Source organism: Elgaria multicarinata, chromosome 3 (assembly GCF_023053635.1).
Source record: "Elgaria multicarinata webbii isolate HBS135686 ecotype San Diego chromosome 3, rElgMul1.1.pri, whole genome shotgun sequence".
In the NCBI taxonomy this organism is placed as follows: Eukaryota; Metazoa; Chordata; class Lepidosauria; order Squamata; family Anguidae; genus Elgaria; species Elgaria multicarinata.
This window is the reverse complement of record NC_086173.1, coordinates 47862529-47882925: the sequence shown is the minus strand read 5'-3', so window position 1 is coordinate 47882925 and position 20397 is coordinate 47862529. Positions and strand designations below refer to the sequence as shown.

General features: G+C 44.9%; 1 protein-coding gene across 2 annotated transcripts; it reads right to left on the bottom strand.

The window, feature by feature from the left end:
• Positions 1-12453: 12453 nt before the first annotated feature.
• CANT1 (calcium activated nucleotidase 1) lies at positions 12454-19834 on the bottom strand. 2 transcript variants are annotated; one of them, XM_063120124.1, is made up of 5 exons: positions 19746-19796; positions 17439-17601; positions 15620-16277; positions 14390-14593; positions 12454-13808 (listed from the first exon to the last, which is right to left on the bottom strand). In XM_063120124.1, exons 3-5 carry the CDS (start codon positions 16254-16256, stop codon positions 13438-13440), a joined length of 1212 nt encoding a protein of 403 aa, XP_062976194.1. In that variant the 5' UTR covers positions 16257-16277; positions 17439-17601; positions 19746-19796; the 3' UTR covers positions 12454-13437. The 2 variants fall into 2 exon arrangements, with proteins under 2 accessions (XP_062976194.1, XP_062976195.1); XM_063120125.1 differs by lacking the exon at positions 17439-17601 and having other exon boundaries at positions 19746-19834.
• Between the last annotated feature and the right edge of the window lie 563 nt (positions 19835-20397).

Genomic DNA, 20397 nt, shown 5'->3' with positions numbered 1-20397 from the left:
GCTAATGATTCAGGAATGAAGCTGCATAACAGAAGTGCAGTCCCCAAAGCCTGTAAGGTGGCATGGGAGAGTTACAAACAAACACAGAAATCCAAGGGAGGCTCAGTTTTAGTGCAATTAAGTGATGCTCATAAAGAACTTATCAAAGAAAATAGGCATTATATAACCAGTCTAACAGAAATTCTTTTGCTCACTGCTGTACAAAAAATTGCTCAGCGTGAACATTGGGAAAGTGAGACAAGTGATAACAGGGGAAATGTTCTTGAACTTGCATCTAGTTGCAAATGATCCCAGAATCCAGTCTAAAATAGATGCTCTTCCTCACAACACAAAGTACACACATCATTTCATTCAAGATGAATGGTTAAGCAAGATGAGCAGAATGGTTCTGGAGTCAATTTCTCATGAAGTGAAGGAAGCTGGCTGCTTTGCATTAATTGATGATGAAACTAAGGACATATGTAAGCAGGAACAAATGTCACTAGTTCTCCGTTATTGCTACAATGGCAATATATATGAACATTTTGTTGGTTTCCATCCATGCCATCCACTGAATGCTCCTTTACTACTGAGTTACATAAAAGAAATCTTAGCATGTTGTAGCATAGATACCAAGAACTGCATAGCACAAACATATGATGGTGCAAGTGTAATGAGTGGGAAACTAAATGGGGTGCAGGCACTGCTCCTGAAATAGGTGCCACAAGCCATCTATGTTCATTGTTTCAACCACAGGCTGAACTTAATTATTGTTGATGTATGTAACAATATTGATGTTGTTGCAAATTTCTTTAACCTTCAACAACTGTACATATTTGTATCCTCTTCTTATGTGCATCCACGTTTCATTGAATTGCAAAAACAAACAAGGGATAAAAGTATTGCATTAAAAAGATTGTCAGACACTCACTGGGTGTGTCAGATTGCATCGTGTCTAACTGTTAAGTCAACACTTCCTGTAATTCTATTGCTTCTGAATATAATCAGCAATGAATCAAATTCTGAAAGAAGTGTAGAGGCTTTGAGGCCACTCTAAATCAAACAGATTTTGGCTTTGTGTTTTGCCTGAATCTTTTTAGTGAAGTGCTTCTTGAACTAAAAGTGGTATCAGATTATTTGCAAAAATCTGATTGTGATGTGGCTCAAGTATGTGCCTTTGTTAATTCTCTGATTGATAAATTGCAAGATCTCGGAGATCAGGAGGGGAATTTTCGTAAAATGATGGCAGATGTGAAGATGTTTACAGAAGAAAATTCAATCAAAATGCAAAATAAAGAAAAGAGAATGTGCTGTATTCCAAAACAATTTCAAAACTATGTTACTGAATTAAAAACAGTGGAAAGTATTGATCCAAAAACTGACCATGATTTTAGAATTAAGGTGTTCCTTGCTGTTGTTGATCGTGCTATTAGTGAACTTCAGAGAAGATTTAAAGACGATTGCAATGTTTTGAATGGGGTTAACGCTTTCAGTCCCATGTGCTGTTACTTCCTTGATCCAGAAAAACTCAGGCCATTTGCAAGTCATTATAGCAGTGACATGGATGGATTTGAAGCAGAACTCAAACTTTCCCCCAAAGTTCTAGAGAGGTATGAATGAGAAAGACAAATAAAAATTGACAGAGTGAACCAAGTGCTTACTCTTCTTGAAGAACTGAAACTGTCTTTCAGTGAATTCCACATACTGTGTGCCATAGCCATTACAATACCTCCAATAGGGTGACCAAATGACCCAGAAAACCCCGAAGACCTCCGTAAAAATGGGGATCTCTGGGGCATCTGAGCCCCAATTTACCAGGGAAAAGGCCCAAAGGATGCGTTCCCAGACTTCCAGGAACGCATCCTCCAGCCCCTGCCCCCAGCACCAATCTGACCTTTTCCTTGGCTGGCGTGATTGTGCCGGTCCAGGAGAAGGCCTGGATCAGCCTAGGGGGTGGGGAGGCTGGAAGACGCATTCCCGGACTTCCAGGAGAGCTTCGGGTATGGGATGGTACATAAATGTAATAAATAAATAAATAAATAAATCTGCCTTGAGTAGAAGTACCTGCATGGATAGAAAGAAACCCAAAGAATTGCCATTAAACAGCCAAATTCTTCTTGTATTCTGATGATTTTGAATAGGAAAGATTTAGGTCATTGAGACTATTTCTGAGTGCCCCAAACCCAAACATTAAAAAAATTAAATGCTGTTTCCTTTTTTGTTTTTAAATGCAGTTTTATTGATTTTTCAACTGTATTATAACAAGAATAATAAATACAAAACATAATTCAACAACAGCCAGTAGTGTTTAGAGTGTTGGACTGGGAATCAGGAGATCCGGGTTCTAGTCCCTACTTGGCCATGAAGCTCACTGGGTGACTTTGGGCCCGTCACTAACTCTCAGCCTAACCTACCTTACAGGGTTGTTGTGAGGATAAAAATGGAGAGGAGAAGGACCGCGTAAACTGCCTTGGGTTCTTGCGAGATATAAATGTAATAATAAATAATGAACTATTTCCACAACACAAAATATATAAGACCCGTATATCGCTATGAGTGACCTGGTAGCCCATCTTGGAATACAGCTATTTCACCAGGTTAAAATGCTCGGTTTTCCATTATTTTTTACACAATTAACAAAATGGGGAAGAGGAGCAACACATGCGTGGTTCAATAGGTAAAATATTACACTTATGCATTAATTATACTTATGAGTCACGCTATAACAAAATGTTATCAGAATGACAATCAAGAAGACAAAAATTTAAACAAAACAGGAGGATGTTTAACCAAGAGGATGTATACAGAGAGGATGTATATCCAAATTAAATGCTAAAATCAGTGAAAAGCAGCTATACTCATTTCAATTAACACAACACAACAAACATGAGAATAATTCAGTTAAGCCTGTGGCTTAACTCATGGGCAAAGCACATGTCTCACACAAATGCAGCTAAGCCCCAGTAGGATTTGGGTTTGCCTTTTTATGAAAAGGAGTCTTGTGAGGTGGAGGGCGAGAGGGTGAGCTTAACTCCTTTTCTGCTGGCTATTTTTCTGCTCAAATTCACCCACTCTACATCTGTGTTTACAAGTGTAATTATAAGGGCATCTGGAACCCTGTAAGCAGAAAAGCATATGTAGAGCGGAAGAAGGTTGGCTGAACAGAAACCCCACAGATGAACATTTGCTTCCAACAATTAAAATTTGTTCCCAAAGATTGAATTAACAAAAAAAATTATTTGATTAAACTACCAGTTTAAAAGATGAGTGAATGCAGCTCTAGTTTTTACCTTTCCTCTACCCACAAGAAACACATAGGTTAGGGAAGCTGTATAAAGATGTTTCTGCCCATCCATGAAGCAGGAGCACCTCACTCAGAGTGGGTAGCCTAGCACTCAGGGTGGTGGTGGGGGTTTTCTGTGTCCACACACTGACCCCACTTTAGAGCAGGTGGGAGCTAACCAGGTATTTGCTGACCCCTTGAGGTGATTCTGTTGCAGGCCTGGCCTAAAACATTTTTCTGCCAGAGGCAAAGGGTGTCTCTACATTAAGAAGGGGGGGGGAATCCTGCAGTCTTACCAGGACTTCTTCTGAAATCTTTCTGTGGCCCTTTAGATGGTGACCATGTAGTTTTGAATTAAAAACTTCCCCTCTTGGTAATGCTACTAAGTTCAATGAGACTGCACTGTCTAGTGGTGAGAATTATAGTGCTATGCCAGCTTTACACACTTGGGATATCTCATTATTTTAAATACTTCATTATCCCCCCCTTTTTTTTTAACATGAGATTACCATGGGAAAGTGCAGGAGACATCCTGGAGGTTGACAGCATCATGTAAAGGTCCCAGAAACCTCAGTGAGTGGCTAATCACAAGCGTGTAATAAATTGCTCATGTTGAGAAGCTCAAAGGTCAAGGTAGCACTCATTCCACATATAGAAGCTGACTGGACTTACTTCAATACTGGTGACCAGTATAGCATCCACCACAACACCTGAGGGCAGCAGACCAATTCAGGGGGTGCAGGACAGGCCATGTGGTACCCCCTATCCTCCAATATAGGCTTGCCAACCCCCAACATCTGCCACCTGACACAGTTTGCCTCACTCTGCATAATGGTAGGGTTGCCCCTGATTTTTGGCTGAGCAAGTGCTTTGTTTTAGATCTCCATAATGAAGGATGACATGTTAGGTTCAGAACACTGTGCGCTATTGTCTGGCTCAAATACTGCGAGAATCATCATATGCTTTAGTCCAGTGTTGATGCACAGAACACATTGCAAGACAGTAGTTAGACTTGCTATGCTGAGTCCTCACTCTCCTCACCTGAGAAAGCTGTTCACATACGGCAGTCACTCCTCTTCCACCTGCAGTGTGTGTGAGTTGTTACTCTCCCGGAGCAGAAAGCTGGCCTCACTGTTTGTATGAAGAATCAGTCTGTGTGCACACAGGCTCAGAGGTTCCACGTCCTTCTCCGCCACCAAGACAGTGATGTTGAAGTCAGAGTCCTGCTGGATGTCATACAATTTGCCAAGGTCCTCAGGAAAATTTCCAGAGTGATCCAGGGAAAAAAAAATCACAGGATTAGACTTCATTTCTAGAATGACAGGAACAAGAATGAGACCAAAAAGATCTCAGGGGCCAGAACCGAAGAAATGCTGACCAGTATAATGTCCTATAACAAATAGCTCCCACTACAAAGAGAAAGATAGAGCACCACCCTGTGAACAGAATGTTGGACTAGATGGACCTTTGGCTAATTCAGCACAACTTTCATGTTCTTAACACTAGCAGAACAGAAACTACTTTACTTCCATATATAAAATGGTTTTAAAAATGATGCGTGGAAATTAGATGGCAATGGAATGGAGATCTGCCAGAATAATGTCAAAGTACCCTAACCACAATCAGAAAAATGAGCATGGCTAGGTTTGCGGCAGGTAAGGCAAGGGTGAGGAAATGTCCCATGAGCCTCCCTCTATTTGAAACTGAGTGGATTGTATCCTGAATTTACCCTTATGGCTCTGCCTAGATTATCTTGACATAACGAAGCACATCACACTGGAGACTCACACTTGCCGTACACCACTCCTGCATCCTCCCCATGGCCACAGCTGTGGGTCAGCCAGCCTTGAGAGTTACATTGTGCAAGATGTGTCTCGGTCCCAACACAGCTGAAATCATCTAGGACAGTGGAGCCCGATCCTGTGAAGGAAGTAAATACAGTAATACATCACACCAGAGATAGGGTGTTAAAAGAGGTATAAAATGTCTCCTGCAGCTGTCCCATTGCTCAGAACCTGGATGATTCCTTTAGCTATCTAGCTGCCAACTCCAGATTGGCCCAGAGAATTCTAGAAGGTCAAGGCAAGACTAACCTGCAAGGCTTTGGAGCTCAATGCAACCATTTATTTATTTGTTTATCAGATTTATATACTGTTGATCATATTTTAAAATATCTCTAACCTAGCTATATACAGGATCCTGATACTGGAAGCTTTCTTGAGGCCCCTTGATATATGAGACCTAAGACAGACTGTACTATTTTTCGTTATCATTGTTATTATTAATACAAGTGGTTTGTTGTTGTTTATTCGTTCAGTCGTTTCCGACTCTTCGTGACTTCATGGACCAGCCCACGCCAGAGCTTTCTGTCGGCTGTCGCCACCCCCAGCTCCCCCAAGGTCAAGTCTGTCACCTCCAGAATATCATCCATCCATCTTGCCCTTGGTCGGCCCCTCTTCCTTTTGCCTTCCACTTTCCCTAGTATCAGCCTCTTCTCCAGGGTATCCTGTCTTCTCATTATGTGGCCAAAGTACTTCAGTTTTGCCTTTAATACCATTCCCTCAAGTGAGCAGTCTGGCTTTATTTCCTGGAGTATGGACTGGTTTGATCTTCTTGCAGTCCACGGCACTCTCAGAAAATGTTGCAGTGCATGCCCCATCTGAATAGGAGCACTCCTTTTCAACGTTCTATCCAGCCATTCATCCAGGCAGGTCGTTCCACTCCCCATGTTCCATTTTTCTCTTCTATCTGTTACGCTGTGGATAGTGAACATGCTTAATTCTCATTAGCTGTTTTTCGGGATGGCTTGTTCTGTTTCCTTAGGTTTTGAAAATATATATTTTGCATTTCTGAAAACTTCAGGGTTCCCACCAGGATGCTGATACTTCTTAATGACGCTACTTTGGTGACAATCTGGGTGGCACTCAGGAATTACTCAACTATTGGAAGGAGTTATGGCAATGATGCAGATGCACCATCAGTGTTCATGAGATGTTATAGAGTTATGGAGCAATGATTAGCAAAACAACAACAGAGAACCTGCTTGGAGGGGCTTACAATCTAAATTCTGAAATTAGACAACAAAGGGAAGAACTAAAAAAAAAAATAGGAAGAATATCAATGAATTAATGTAAGCAATTACACTTTCTGATGCTCCCACTCACGAGAGACTGCATGCCTTGATGTTCATGGGGTTTTTTGTTTGTTTGTTTGACAAATTGACTCATGTACCCAAAAGCATGGCAATTGTAAGTTAAGATATCCAAGTTTAATTTCCGTGCCATGTAAGCAGTAAATCAATGGAAGATAAATTCTTGGTGCCAGGTCTGGGACTGGTGCAGAGTTGCACCATCAACAGAAGTGTGAGTGTGGATTGAAGGAGTTTAGAATCCACTAAGTGTGCTCCACCCCAATGCAACCTACATCCTGCCCAAGCCCATGACTCCATTCTGTTATGGCCATTCAGCTGAAATAGCTGAGGCGTTCAGATGACATATCTGACATTCTGCCGGACACTATTGTACTTAACGTAAAATGTCTCAGTAACAACAGTATGTGGAACCTTAGCAATGGATCCTATTTCTTTTATCCTACTCATTCAGTAGAGCTGCACGAGAGTGCAGAAGGTGTAGGTAGAGTTTTCATTTGGAAACCTTTTGAGCAGCCTCCCACGTGGCAGCTGTGAAGTAAGAAAATGTGGCAATCTACACAGAACAAGTGCACCAGACGTTACACTGTGTTGGCAATACAACACAGTTTAAGGATCCCTGCATTGTATTTCCATTTACCCGCACAGTGGCACAGTCCTGAAGAAAGATTCCACTTCAGACAAATATTTTGAGGCCATCCATAAATAGGCTAGTGGACGGAAGAGGAGAAAAGTATTTTTCCATAGACACAACACATCTCTCTCATGCTGTTCCTAGCCTCCCACTGCCAGCAACCGCAAAACATACAAGGGCTCCAGCTTCTTTTCAAGCACACTGCAGATTTCAGCAACTTGAGATTTCAATAAAAAATTAAGTTAAATTAAGCTGTGGATTCCAGAGGTTGAAAACCCCAAATGGTGCCCTGTTCTGCTCCACCAGGAAGAGCTGGGAAGCTTTGGTTTTAGTGACACAAAGAGCATGTTTCCTTGCTTTGATGTTATAAAACATAAAGAAATCTCAAGTATTAAATTGAAGTTGGTTTCCCAGTTGCTTGTTTGCAATTTCTAGTCCCTATTTATTGGATTCGAAAGGTTCAGATGCAGTCTGAATATGTAAATGGCATATTAATCCCTCGGCATCACAAAATAAGCTTTGGATCACTCCAAATAATCTAATTATGCAACGGGCAGACTATTGCTATACGAGGCACTATTGGGCATCATCCAACCCACAGTTCATGGCAGGTATTATTCAGATTAATTCTGTATCTATGATCAAATAAAAACTAGGAACTGCCACAAAAAAAGAAAGAAAAAGGAATTGGGAAACAACTTCTTCATAGTACAAGCAAAGTACCTGGAGAAAGCATATGCCCTTTTCTTCATGGAGCAAACTACGCAGATGGCAGCAGGTAGCTCATGCTGGTTGTTGGTACCAAGACATGGACTTAGGGCACATGATGTAGCCACTTTGCTGAAGATAAACAGGTCTGGTCAGTGCCTGGCTGGGAGACCGTCTGGGAAACCCCATGTATGTTACGTTTGACCCTGTTCAGATCACATACTAAGCAGTGGTGGTTAAGCATGTTGAGCTAAACATTGTGGTTTAGCATGTCATTTTGTAAACCGCCCAGAGAGCTTCGGCTATGGGGTGGTATATAAATGCAATAAATAAATAAACAAACACACAAACCATTCTTAACCATGGTGGCTATATAATCATGGTTTAAACATACTCACGAACCATTTGCTGCAAAAGCATTACCAGCCTAACCATGGCTTAGCGCGTGGTCTGAACAGGCCCTTTCAGTTCCATAATGGAAGAAAGGCAGGATATAAAATATACTAAATAAATAAAATAGATAAGCGCTGACACATCTCCATCAAACAGAGATTAAGAGCACAGGATGAGCCTTTCTGGTTTTCAAAATCACAGCCAACCGGATGAGTCCTTGGAAGGGCAGCACTCAGAGCTGGCCGCTTCTAATCCTCTAGGGCAGGATTTCTCAAACTTTGTCATTATGAGCCATCCTAATTAAAAAACTGCCTGATCTTACCCAATATTGTTGCTAATACAGAAGAAAATATGTGACTATTGGTGCAAAGCAGGGAAACAACATAAGAAGAACCCTGCTGGATCAGATCAAGGGTCCATCTAGACCAGCATTCTGTTCACACAGTGGCCAAGCAGATGCCCCAATGGGAAGCTCATAAAGGGCTCCATCAGACCTACTTTTTAAATCCAGTTTTCATTCACTGTTTCCCCCTCCATTTCCTTAGCGAGTCAAGCACTGGGCACTTTCACATCTGTGCATTGTGGCACTCTTTCAGTTCATGTATCTTTTCACCGGGGGGGATCTACACTACTGCTTTAAAGCGCTTTAGAACGGTTTTGACAACTGTTAGGGCCCAGGACACACTGCATATACAGTTTTCAAAACGTTTTCAAAGTGCTTTAAAGCACTTTAAAAGCAGTAGTGTAGATCCCCCCCTGGAGTGGTACTATGCTGGTGAAATGTCCCACCCTGCCCCTTGCGAAAGGTTTACAGGGGAGGAGGAGCGAAGGTTTGTTTTGCTTGTTTCAAAGGATGGGCAGATGAGCAATCATTTTAACTATTTTCTTTTGTAAAGGTGGTCAGGTCCCCTCCTTTACTCCAAGGTAACCAAAATACTTACATCTGCATAAGTTTTAAAGGTAAAGAGATCAAACTTGACATGGTAATAGCTTTGGCTATTGGGTGGTATAAAAATGCAATAAATTAATTAAGGAGGGCTTTAGCCACCCTAAGTTTGAATCAGATTGGTTCATGCCTTGATTTTAAGGAATTTTTAAAATGGGAATTTTAAAAATGCTTAGATCTGCGTAAGTTTTAAAGATAAAAAGATCAAAATTAGCACAGTGATAGCTCTTAAGGAGGGCTTTAGCCATGCCTAATTTGAATGAGATCGGTTGATCCCTTGGTTTTTAAAGAACTTTTTAATCCCCCCCCCCCCGCTAAAATAAATGGGTCTATTTTCCTGGTATTCCACCAGTGCGAAGGATCGATCCTTAATCCACTGGAGGCTGGTGGCTCTGATTTCATTGGGGCTGTGAATCCATTCTAGATTTCAGTCAGAATCAGCCAGAACTCTAATGGTGCTGTCCATGGTGCTGAATCTATTTTGAAACAATCCCAGCTGCCAGTAAGAAAATATAAAAATATTTTTAAGTAAAAATTGGGAGGAGTACAATCTCATGGCTCCAAGGAAGATGACCGGGGTGTATTGGTGCCAGCAGGCATCGCCTACCCCTGAATGACCCCCTCCAAAACTTCCAGCCTGCTTTGTCACCAACTTTAGTCAGCATCTAAGATTTTGTGCTCACATTGCCCCCGCCCCCCGATAGAACGTTTGCAGTGGTGTCTCACCTCTCCATCTGGAAGCACCACAGGCCAAATAACTCAGCAAGGAAGAAAGACCAGCGCAGTTCACAGCTAAGCAGAGGGGTAACTTTTGCTGAGTTAATACATTATATGGAAGGTATTATAAAAACACACACACACAAATGAAATAAAACCAGGATACAGAACCAGGGATCTGATTAAAATATAAGAAGTACAGATGACACAACTGAAAGATAGAGTGGGTTGTATCTGATGGTGTTCTGCCACTGGTGAAACGGATTTCTCAGCCCCTCTGCACATTGAGAACTGTTGGGGTCCGTGACACATTCCATATACCATTTTGAAATCGCTTTCATACTGTTATATCCTGCTTGGTATAGATCTGGCTTCCAACAATACTACATTCAAAGATTCTTTCAGTGACTTTAGCATACTTGGTATTCCAAAAACAAGCATCTACATTTTCTAGAAACAATACATCATCAGTTGTGCCATTTATCAGTACTGACCATCACTGAACAAAATTAATTACTTTGTGAGCTTCCTAATAAATTTCTGTAGCTAGGCCAGCATGTAAAAAATCCAAAGGGCCTGCTTATCTTGAATGTTCAACAGTAATAGCAGAGAAGATGGTAAAATGCACAAATTGTCTCTAGAAAGAACACAAGCTTCTCAGTAACAGTCCATTGAGTAACAATCTTTGGACTGTTTCTGAGAAGCTTGCTCATGATGGCTTTTACATTTGCATTTTGTTGGCCTTACCCCAGGACCTCATCCAGTGGTTCCCAAACTTTTTCAGGTCACCGCCCCCTTGGTTCCACAAACTCATGCCCAGTGCCCCCTACCCTACCCTATAAAAATAATTATTCAGAATAGTGGTTTTCAACCACCCACTAAGGAAGATAACAATAAAATTCAAAACAGTAACAATTAATAGAATATTGATTCCAAAGCACCTGCCGCAGGCTTGCCAAGGGAGGGAGGGAAAAGAGAGCGAACGCCTCCATTTTGCAGCTGGCGTGGCGGGGCACACCAAGCAGGGTATGCCTCTTCATTAGTGTTTTATGCTTTTGAAATATTTCAATTCACCATTAAAAGGACTCTTCTTAATAGTATTAATACATGTGTGGATTCTTCCCCTATATGGCTTAGGACCAAACTACCTTCTCCTATAAAAGTATCCCTGAGTTTTAAGACCTTCTGGAGAGGCGCTTCTCGGAAAAGACCACCTCGAGCGGCCCCCTGCTGCTTCCTTGCCTCTTAACGCCCCCCTATGCAATCCCACCGCCCCAAGGGGGCAATACTGCCCACTTTGGGAACCACTGACCTTATCTAATGTGTCTTTGGTTCTGGGAAAGGCAGCATGAGTAAAGGACTCCTGGCAGCTAGCATGGCAGTATGCTAGCTACCTGCTTTATTGTTCATTACCAGTGTGTTCCCTACTGTGACTCAGTCAGTAGAAGTTGCCCTCATGTGAATGGAAAAGCAATGGGAACGCTGGATAAATGCAAATGCCTTCTTGACCTCTTAAGTCACCACCCTAATTACTCCATGATGTAATCTATAAGACTTAGAAGGAAATGGTCTCCAATCCTGAAGCATCTTCACCTCAAAAGTATTAGTAGGTGAAAGCACACTTAGGTTTTCTTCATGGCCTCTTTTCATGGGAAAACCTCCACCATTTTGCCAATTTAGCTGAAGCTGCTCAGCTGAAAAAAGCAGACGGTCTTGTACTACTTAATGCATGTGACAAGGCTTACACAAAACGGTAGGTGTCTATCAAATTTTGATTTTTTTGATTGCAAATGCCAAAGTTACTTATTTTCACTCTAGATGCCTTGCACTTACATTGTGGCCTGAATTTTGTGTGTACATTTTTGTGTGTAGATCACAGTAAACCCTCACATACACAGTGACCCTGTTCAGACGACACGCTAAGCCACGGTGGTTAAGCCTTTTGAGCTAAACATTATGGCTTAATTTGTCGTGTGAACCATGAGTTAGTGTGTCAGGTGAACCATTCCTAACCATAGTGGCTACATAACCACGGTTTAAACACATTCACTAACCATTCTCTGCAAAAGGGCTAGCAGCCTAACCATGGCTTAGCGTGTCATCTGTACAGGCCCGTTGATTTGATTTGACCGGCTTGATGTAAATGCTGTACCTTTACCCCATCAGACTGAGTTGGTCCTTCCAGGTGAGATGGAAGCCGCTCTTTAAGTTGTGGCTCTGCAGCAAACAAGTGCTGCCATCTAGTGGCCAACCTTTCTGAACCTCACCCACGATTTGGAAGCCATATCCTAGTTTGTCATATAAACAGAAGGTATCATGAGAGGGAGTACTTTGGAAACATCTGATTTGAGCCAGCCTCATGGCAGTTGAATGCCAAAACATCTGGAGGGCCACAAGTTGCCCACCCAGTATACTTTAAGGTGTAAATTAAAGTTCGTTCAGCTTCTTTGGGGTCCCTGAAGCCTAAATTCCCAGAAGTTGTTTCATAAGACTCATGTTTCTTGAATTTATGTACAAAAGCCTATCTGTTAGAAAACAGGTGCCTTACATGACTATTTTCTGTTCTGACCAAAGCAACAAATTATCAGAACAATTTGTTAGGTATTTTCAGGTAAGCAAAATCATCACAGGCTCTTGGACTAGAAAAAGTTATTGATAATTTATTGTGAGGAAGACACACAGTGGAAGGGCTGCTGTAAATGTTTAGGGAAATGTTCAAGAAAAGTGTGCAGGGCTGAACCAGACTGATGTGCCCCATCCTGTCACACACACGAAGAACAAGGAACACCCAACGCTCAAAAATACTGCAGCTGGAAGAAGTCAGGGCACTTTATTGCAGCTGCAACACTGGGGCCAGCGGTTTGACGCCCACAGGTATGGCTTAACGAGATGTCCTTTCAGGTTCATAGCTATATGGAATCTGAAATATTTTACAGTTAGGCATGGCACAGAGCACCTAACTGAAGCAATCCTTTTGCCTCTGTCATAAGGGGCTGGCGGTAGATCACCCTTTTGCTCCAGACACACAAAGCTCTGAGCTGTGCTGTTACCCCGCTCTCTGCTTTTACCTGTCACACTCTGAGCCCAGAAGCCCAGGTTTCACCTGTGATGTCCCCACCCAAAAGAAGAATCCACCCAGTCAACACTACTATGGGATGTGGTGGGCAGGGATAAGGAAGACCTCCAAATGACTGGTTAATAACCTTGCTGGAAGACCTCCCCTTTACAGCAAAGGCACATGTGAATCACATAGTATGTAAAAGTGGAGTGAAGTGGGGAGAAGCTCAAGCCGATTCTTCCTCATATATGTGCTGCCAAATCACCAGACTAGTTGAGTAAAGCAGGGAGCTGGCCAGAAATCAGGCCAGTTCCAATGAAGCAGAGAAAGAAAAACTGCAGAGGCACTGTGTACCCTGCACCACTAGAGGTCAGCACAGAAACAGGCCACAACTGCAGTAGCAAAGTTGATTTATAGAGATGAAAACTACGCCATGACCAGCCCTTCACAGTCCCATCATGCTCTGCAGCTGAGCCAGAGTTAGAGGAAGATGCCCAGGGCAGGACTCCTTCAGCCCCTGGCCCACCCATCCCAGTTCATCTGCCTTGTCTCAAAGGATCCATTCTATCAGTTAGATAAACTCAATGCCCTCGTATTTGATGGAACCGATACGGGTTTCAGGCAGCAGGCAACGCCCATCCAACGTGAAGGCGGTGATGTAGGTTGCCACATGTCCAGCATCTTCCTCAGATTTCAGCGCCACAATTATCTGGTCGTCGGTGTCAGGGACGAACTTGAAGGAGGAGAAGCCGTGCGTGGGGATGATATCGCCAACATGGCTAACAGTGATATCGGCAAAGTCTGGCGTGGAGCTAAGAAGCAGATTGGTGCCACGGCGCTCGTCGTCCTGCTCGTTGTAGCGCCCGTGGCTGGCACGGCGGGGCAGAAAGAACCAGCGCTGGAGTCTCTCGCTCCACGAGGCAGACTCATGGATCAAGTAACCTGGGAGGGATGGAAGAAAAGTGGACATCAGCAGGCATGGTGCAAGGGACAAACGCAATGATGCCCCAGAAGGCATACCTCCAAAGGGGGAGAATGGGCAACGTTCACAGCAGAATCAGGACATGACCACATCAAAGTCCTGGGAGAAGAGGATGGATAGAACCGTTACAGTTATCCATCTTACAGTTACCGTTACAGTTATCCATCCCTGACAGCTGGACAACCATCTGTCAGGGATGCTTTAGAGTGGATTCCTGCACTGAGCAGGGGGTTGGACTAGATGGCCTTGTAGGCCCCTTCCTACTCTGCTATTCTATGATTCTATGATCTTGGCAATTCATAGTGTACACAAGAATAAAGAGACCATCATCCTCTACAGGCATCCTTATCCTGCTTCCCCAAATTCCACAGCCTCCCTGCCTTCCTTTTGGTCCTCAACCAGTCTAGCCCTTACAAATAAACCCTCAGATTCTTGGGGCGAGGGGGGGGGATCTCAGAAGCAGAATTACACAAAATACACAGATGCAACCATGTTCCTTTGGCACCAATTATTCCAGTCCAGGAACCTGTCCATTGCTCACCTGGGAGAGTGATCCCGGCCGCTGCTCGGAGTGTGTCGTAATTGGCCACCCAGTTCTCGTGAGCCACATCACCTTTGTAGCCGATGACTTTCACCCATTCAGGGTTCTGGTTGAGCACCTCCCCCGTGGTTGTCGTCCATTCCTTGCCCAGGCCTCCCACATAAAGATGCTCATCCTTCACTGCCAGCCATTCCGCCTTAAACCCTGTGTAAAACAGGTTAAGGCATAAAACAAGGTAACTGACCACGGAGCAGAGGGTTCTAGTCTAAGCCACATACCAGGGCTATATGGGCATAACCTACCACCATTCCTGCATAAGGAGGTAAGTGGTGTGCATGTGTTGTGGATAGGGGAGTTCACTTCCCAGGACTCTGTTCCAAGCATTGATTCCTGCATTGAGCAGGGGTTTGGACTTGATAGCCTTATAGTCCCCTTCTAACTCTACTATTCTACGATTCTATGAAGCATGGCTGAACTGCATTTCCACAGACTACTTGAATGCCTGAGTCCTCTTACATGAACTTGCCCTTTCCTCTTCTCCCCACTGTGTTCCTCACCTGAGGCCTTGCTCTGCATCCCACTGCCTTCTGAGGTATGGCTGAGTGAAAAGTGGAGCAGGGCCTTTTCGAGTGAAGCACCTCAATTAGTGCAACTCTCTCCTTAGAATTATTTGGTCGCCTCTTTTTCTTTTGAGTTTTAGGAGAGTGGCAAGATTTCGCCGTGCTTTTAATCTGCTGTTAAGCCTCTCAGAGCTTTTCTCCTCTTGTGATGGTTTTGTACCGCTTCTAATGGACTCATTTTTATGTTTCCTCTTGCTTTAATTGATTTTATGCTATTGGCTTTTGTTTTTAGATGGATTGCTTCTCCTGTTGCTAATTTTATTGTGTAATTGTGTGTATGTTCTTTTAATTTGGAAGTTGCCTTGGGGCCCATTGTAGGGCCAAAAGGCATGGTTTAAAAAATCTAAATAATTTTACTTTTGTCTCTTAATCCTCAGCCCACTGGTAGCAAAGAAGGTAAGTTGCTGAGTCTAGAGTCAGCTGTGCAATGCTGTACAGGAACTGTGGGCCAGACATACCCATGACAGAAGGCACAGCAATTCTGAGAATGCCAACAGAACTGGGGGTGGGGGCATAGTTACATTTGGAGAATCGGGAAGTTGGGGGGATGATGTGGAAGTTAGGGAATTCTCCAACACAAAACCTGGCCTTCACTTCGTCCCAAACTCACCCTTGTCGACAGTGCCATCCCCATCGGACAAGATCACCCAAGGTACCACCTTGGTGCCATCGATCTGGTAGACCACACCAGTGCGGTCGTCCACAGCATAGAGTTTCCCATTGAAGACCACCAGCTCAGAGAGCTCCATGCCGCGCCCCTTCTCAGCCAAGTGTGATTCCAGCATATGGTCCTGGGAGTCCCACTCGACAGAGACATGGTCCCCACTGGCCGACAGTATCAGGTAGCCCTTCTTCAGGTAGCTGAACCAGGTGTGCTCACTGGGACCCTTGGAGTTCGTGTCGAGGTCGGCAATGAGTCCGATGCGGTAGCGCACACCTTCCGGGATCCGCTGCGGTGGCGACAATGGGTAGGTGTCATTGTATCGGTCGCTGGGCAGCACGCTGAGCTGCCAGGTGTGAGCATTGGGAGGAACCGGCCTGCTGGCCGAGGGAGAACGCTGGAAGCAGAGGAGCAGTAGCACAAGGACCAGGGTCAGAGAGGTGGCCACAATGGCCTTCCAGCGCAGGCGGAAGCGGGGGTCAGCTGCTTTGGTCATGGACGCCAGCACCGGGAGGCTGCCCACGCTGATCCGCAAGGGATTCAGAGAATCATCCCATTGCAGGCGTGGGGGGGCTGGGACGGGCATGAGCCTGAGGTTCCCAGGAACCTGGGAAGGAAAGAACAGGGTCAAGGAAAGAACACACAAGGAGTGTGGAAGTTTGATGCACAACTGCCATGGGGCCGGGGGGCAGAGAAGAGAGCTCAAAGTTCACACAGAGCTCAAAGTTGTGCTACCTGCCTACGGGAGAAGGAAAAGTGCAAGGAATGAAGAAGGTACAGGTGTTGCAGTAGTACGGGGGCGGGGGGGAAGGGAGGGAAGGGAAGCGAAGCCAGGCAGTTGGGCTAAGAACTCTTGCAATGGAACAAGCAAAGCAGCAGAGTGATACTATGGTTCTCCCTGCAATGACGAGGGCTCCCTGCTGGAGCTGGGCGAAATTGCACAAGAGAAACTGATGCACAGAAAGCAGGAAATGCCAACTGATTAAAACATGTTTAGCTAATTAATCATCTCTCCTTTAACTCATTAACTGCTAAATTAATCGCATTATCAACACTTTAATAAAAGGCACCTTTTGGAGATACGGTTGGAAAATAGCTTATGATCAACCACCACTATTCTTCCAAGGAGCCTAGGCGGGCACATACGCCCCCCTCCCTTCTTTATTGTCAGACAACCCTGTAAGAAAGATTAAATAGGGACTGGCGCAAGGTCATTCAATACATTTTGTGTCTGAGCAGGGATTTGAACCCAGCTCTCCCCAACTGAAGTCCAACATTCTAGCCTTGCTGTCTTTTTAATACGGAAAAGCTACTCCTCATTGTTATAGAAGGAACGGCATCTCTAAAAATAGGCCCCAGAGCGAAAATAGCCAAAACAAACACACAAGGGTGATCTTAGTTCACAGAATTTGCCCTCAGCAATTAAAATAGGCCCACACCAATCAAAGTGTCACTAATTAACCAATTAAAGCAGTCCAAACAGAGGCACACTGGTGCAGGAAGAGAGTTAGGGACAGAACATAAAGTGGAGCCGAGATCACACACACCCCTTCCAAGTCTAGGAATGTAACCCACAAGTCCTTGGTCCCAGCCACCTCCACCTCCCCTCTCCCACTCAGCTAGGGTTCTCCGAGGCTGTCCACCCTGAGGCTTCTGAGAACGCAGGAGCCATGCCTTCACCCGCCACTAAGGACTCTCCCATCCTAGAAGATTGGCTCGATACATCATTCTGAACAGGAATTACACCAAAGTCCCTGTCCTTCCAGACCTGGTTGGCTGTTCCTGATTCATATCTTGCTGGCAGTTCTGGGGACCAGCCGCACCTACAGATCGCAACAGGTGGCAGAACTCAGCTCCTCCCCAAGTAGGATCCAGGAAACGTAGCCAGGAAATGTCCCCAAGTCAAAGATCGTTGACTTGCCCAGCCAGTTCTGCTTAAAGGCACAACAGACCTTCCTTCCTGTTCTGCTCACATAGCATGAGTAGCATAACGTGTCACAGATTGTATAAATTCCAGCACCCCCATAACTCACATAGTGATAGCATTCCCAGTACTATTCTCTGGAATATAATAGAGTCTATGATCAAACTCACTGGAAAACTTTCCCTAGATTCAATCATCACAGTTCCAAATTGTGTTTTGGGGAAAGGCAAGCAGGTGGAGTGGGTGGGCATTTTTGTTAGAAAACCTCCAGCATGCACCTGGATGATCTTACGTTCACATGCCAGCATGGGTATTGCTATCCTGAATACTGGAACACAGGTTGTTAAATTTCCACCAACGCTTCCACAGCCTCAGTTGCTGGGCTTACAAAGAATTGAAAACATTTCTGCATTGATGACTCTCAGCCAGCAGTCAGTGTGCTGGACCAAAGCCTTTTTGGGCTACATGTACCACAGCTTTAAAGTCCTGAGGGGGGTGAATTGCTGGGGCAAGATCTGCACAGAAGAAGCAGTGACACCCTTGTGCCAAAGCAAATATCTTTCAAAATAGCATTTTTTTCTCCCTCTCTCAAAATACTAGAACCCAGGGTCATCCCATGAAGCTGATTGGTGGGAGATCCAGGATAAATAAAAGGAAGTACTTCTTCACACAGTGCATAGTTAAATTATGGAACTCACTACCACAAGATGTAGTGATGGCCACCAATTTGGATTGGCTTTAAAAGGGGGTTGGATAAATTCCTGGAGGCGAAGGCTATCAATGGCTACTAGCCCTGATGGCTATGTGCTACCTCCAGTATCTGAGGCAGTAAGCCTGTGTGCAGCAGCTACTGGGGAACATGGGTAGGAGGGTGCTGTTGCACCATGTCCTGCCTTGTTGGTCCCTGGCCGATGGCTGAACAGAGTGCTGGACTAGATGGACCCTTGGTCTGATCCAACTTGCCACTTCTTATGTTCTTAACAGTGTTTTACATAACACCAAGGGAGAATTTTACAGCACTGCAAATGTTGAGTGAGCATAAATATCCAAGAAAGCCGCCTAGATACCAGGGGTCATCCCATGAAGCTGACAGATGGGGAGATTCAGGACAAATACAGACTACTTCTTCACACAGCACACAGTTAAACTATGGAATTCACTACCACAAATTGTAGTGCTGGTCACCAATTTGGATGGCTTTAAAAGGTGATTAATTAGACAAATTCCTGGAGGATAAGGCTATCGATAGTTACCACTCATGACAGCTACATGCTACCTTCAGTATGCCTATGTATGGGGAACATGGGTGGGAGGGTGCTGTTGCACATGTCCTACTTGTGGGTTTTCCACAAGCAGCTGTTGGGCCACTGTGTGAGAACGCTGGACTGAATGGACCTTTGTTCTGATCCATCAGGGCTCTTCTTATAGAAGGGGCTGATGGGGGAGGGAGAAGCATTCTTGCCACTTTGAACAGGGGATGTTAAAAAGTCAGATATATGAGGCAGAAGCATCAATATACATTTAGAAGGAATCGCCCTAGACCAGCCTTCCTCAACCTGGCTTCCTCCAGATGTGTTTGGCTACAGCCAATGATCATGCTGCCTGTGGGTGATGGGAGTTGTAGTCCAACACATCTGGAGGTCGGGAAAGGCTGTCCTGAACAAGCGAACAATGGCGTTTTTCTTCTTCTTCTTCCGCCTGAAAAAGATGACTTTTCAGCGTCGTCTGGATTTTTCAGGGCGGAGGAAGGAGGAGAAAAAGGGAACAGGCGCAGTCACTTGGGCTGCATCTTCCCAGCCCAGCACCGCCTTTGGGCCTGCAAGGAAAGAAGATCGACGTTCCTCTACCGGAGAGGGCTCGCCTGATGGACCCAGGGGTCTGGCACAGAACGCGCGCCAAAGGAGTCGCCAGGAGAACCAAGCCAATCCGCTCGCCCAGGGCAACGCACACGCAGAGCCGGCGCAGCTACTCGGTCGACAGGCGGAGCCGCCGACCAAATCCAAATACATGGGGGAGCGCCGGGAGGACTGGGACCAATGGGGCAGGAAGGAGGAGGAACACAAACGACACCCCGCCAGTTGTTTTCCCGAGAACCCAGGTGTCCGGCCCCCCAAAAAACACCCCCTCCTTCTCCTCCCCGCAACCACTCACCGATCAGGCTCCTCCCCGCGCCGGGAACAACCGGAGGGAGGGAAGGACTTTCCGCAGCACGCCCTCCCTCCCTCAGGAGCGACTACAGGTCCCAGCATGCAGCTCGCCCATGAAACGACTACAATTCCCGACATCCCCCGGGGCAGAACGGAGAAGATACGCCTTCTCCCGTTCACAGGAAACCGGGAGGGACTACATCTCCCACCATTCTTTGCGCACCAAGCGGGCGTGGGAGCATTGGTCCACCATCATGCTAAAGCTGCGGGAAAATATAGAACCTTCCTCTTTCCTCAGCCTTCTACTCCTACTGGCTGCCGATCTAGTCTGTCTTTCGACACTCCTTCTGATTGGTGTGGTGGGAAAAGAACGGGCGGGTGCAGCTTACTGGCGGCAAGGGAGGGAGTTAGAGGAGCGAACTTTTTTTAAAAAAAAATTACCTTTGCTGCAAATAGGTGACTTGCAGCAAGTAAAATGTTGTGCTTTTGTTTTGTCCTGAGCTACTTTGGAAAAAGGAGAGTAGTACATTTGTAGCCTGCAGTGTAATTCTCCTGTTGTGTTTATAATTAACTCATTGGCAGCTGATAAGGAACTGCGATCTTGTTCTAAAGTTTTGGTGTTTTTTTAAATAAGAAAATGAAAAAGTTTAGTTCCT

What these genes read in the sequence shown, in the direction of transcription:
- CANT1 (XM_063120125.1), bottom strand. Translation starts at nt 16,256, where the DNA reads ATGCCCGTCCCAGCCCCCCCACGCCTGCAATGGGATGATTCTCTGAAT. An exon ending in GGATGGCACTGTCGACAAGG is followed by an intron (nt 14,594 to 15,619) that starts GTGAGTTTGGGA and finishes TGTTTTACACAG; the next exon opens with GGTTTAAGGCGGAATGGCTG. An exon ending in GGCCGGGATCACTCTCCCAG is followed by an intron (nt 13,809 to 14,389) that starts GTGAGCAATGGA and finishes CATCCCTCCCAG; the next exon opens with GTTACTTGATCCATGAGTCT.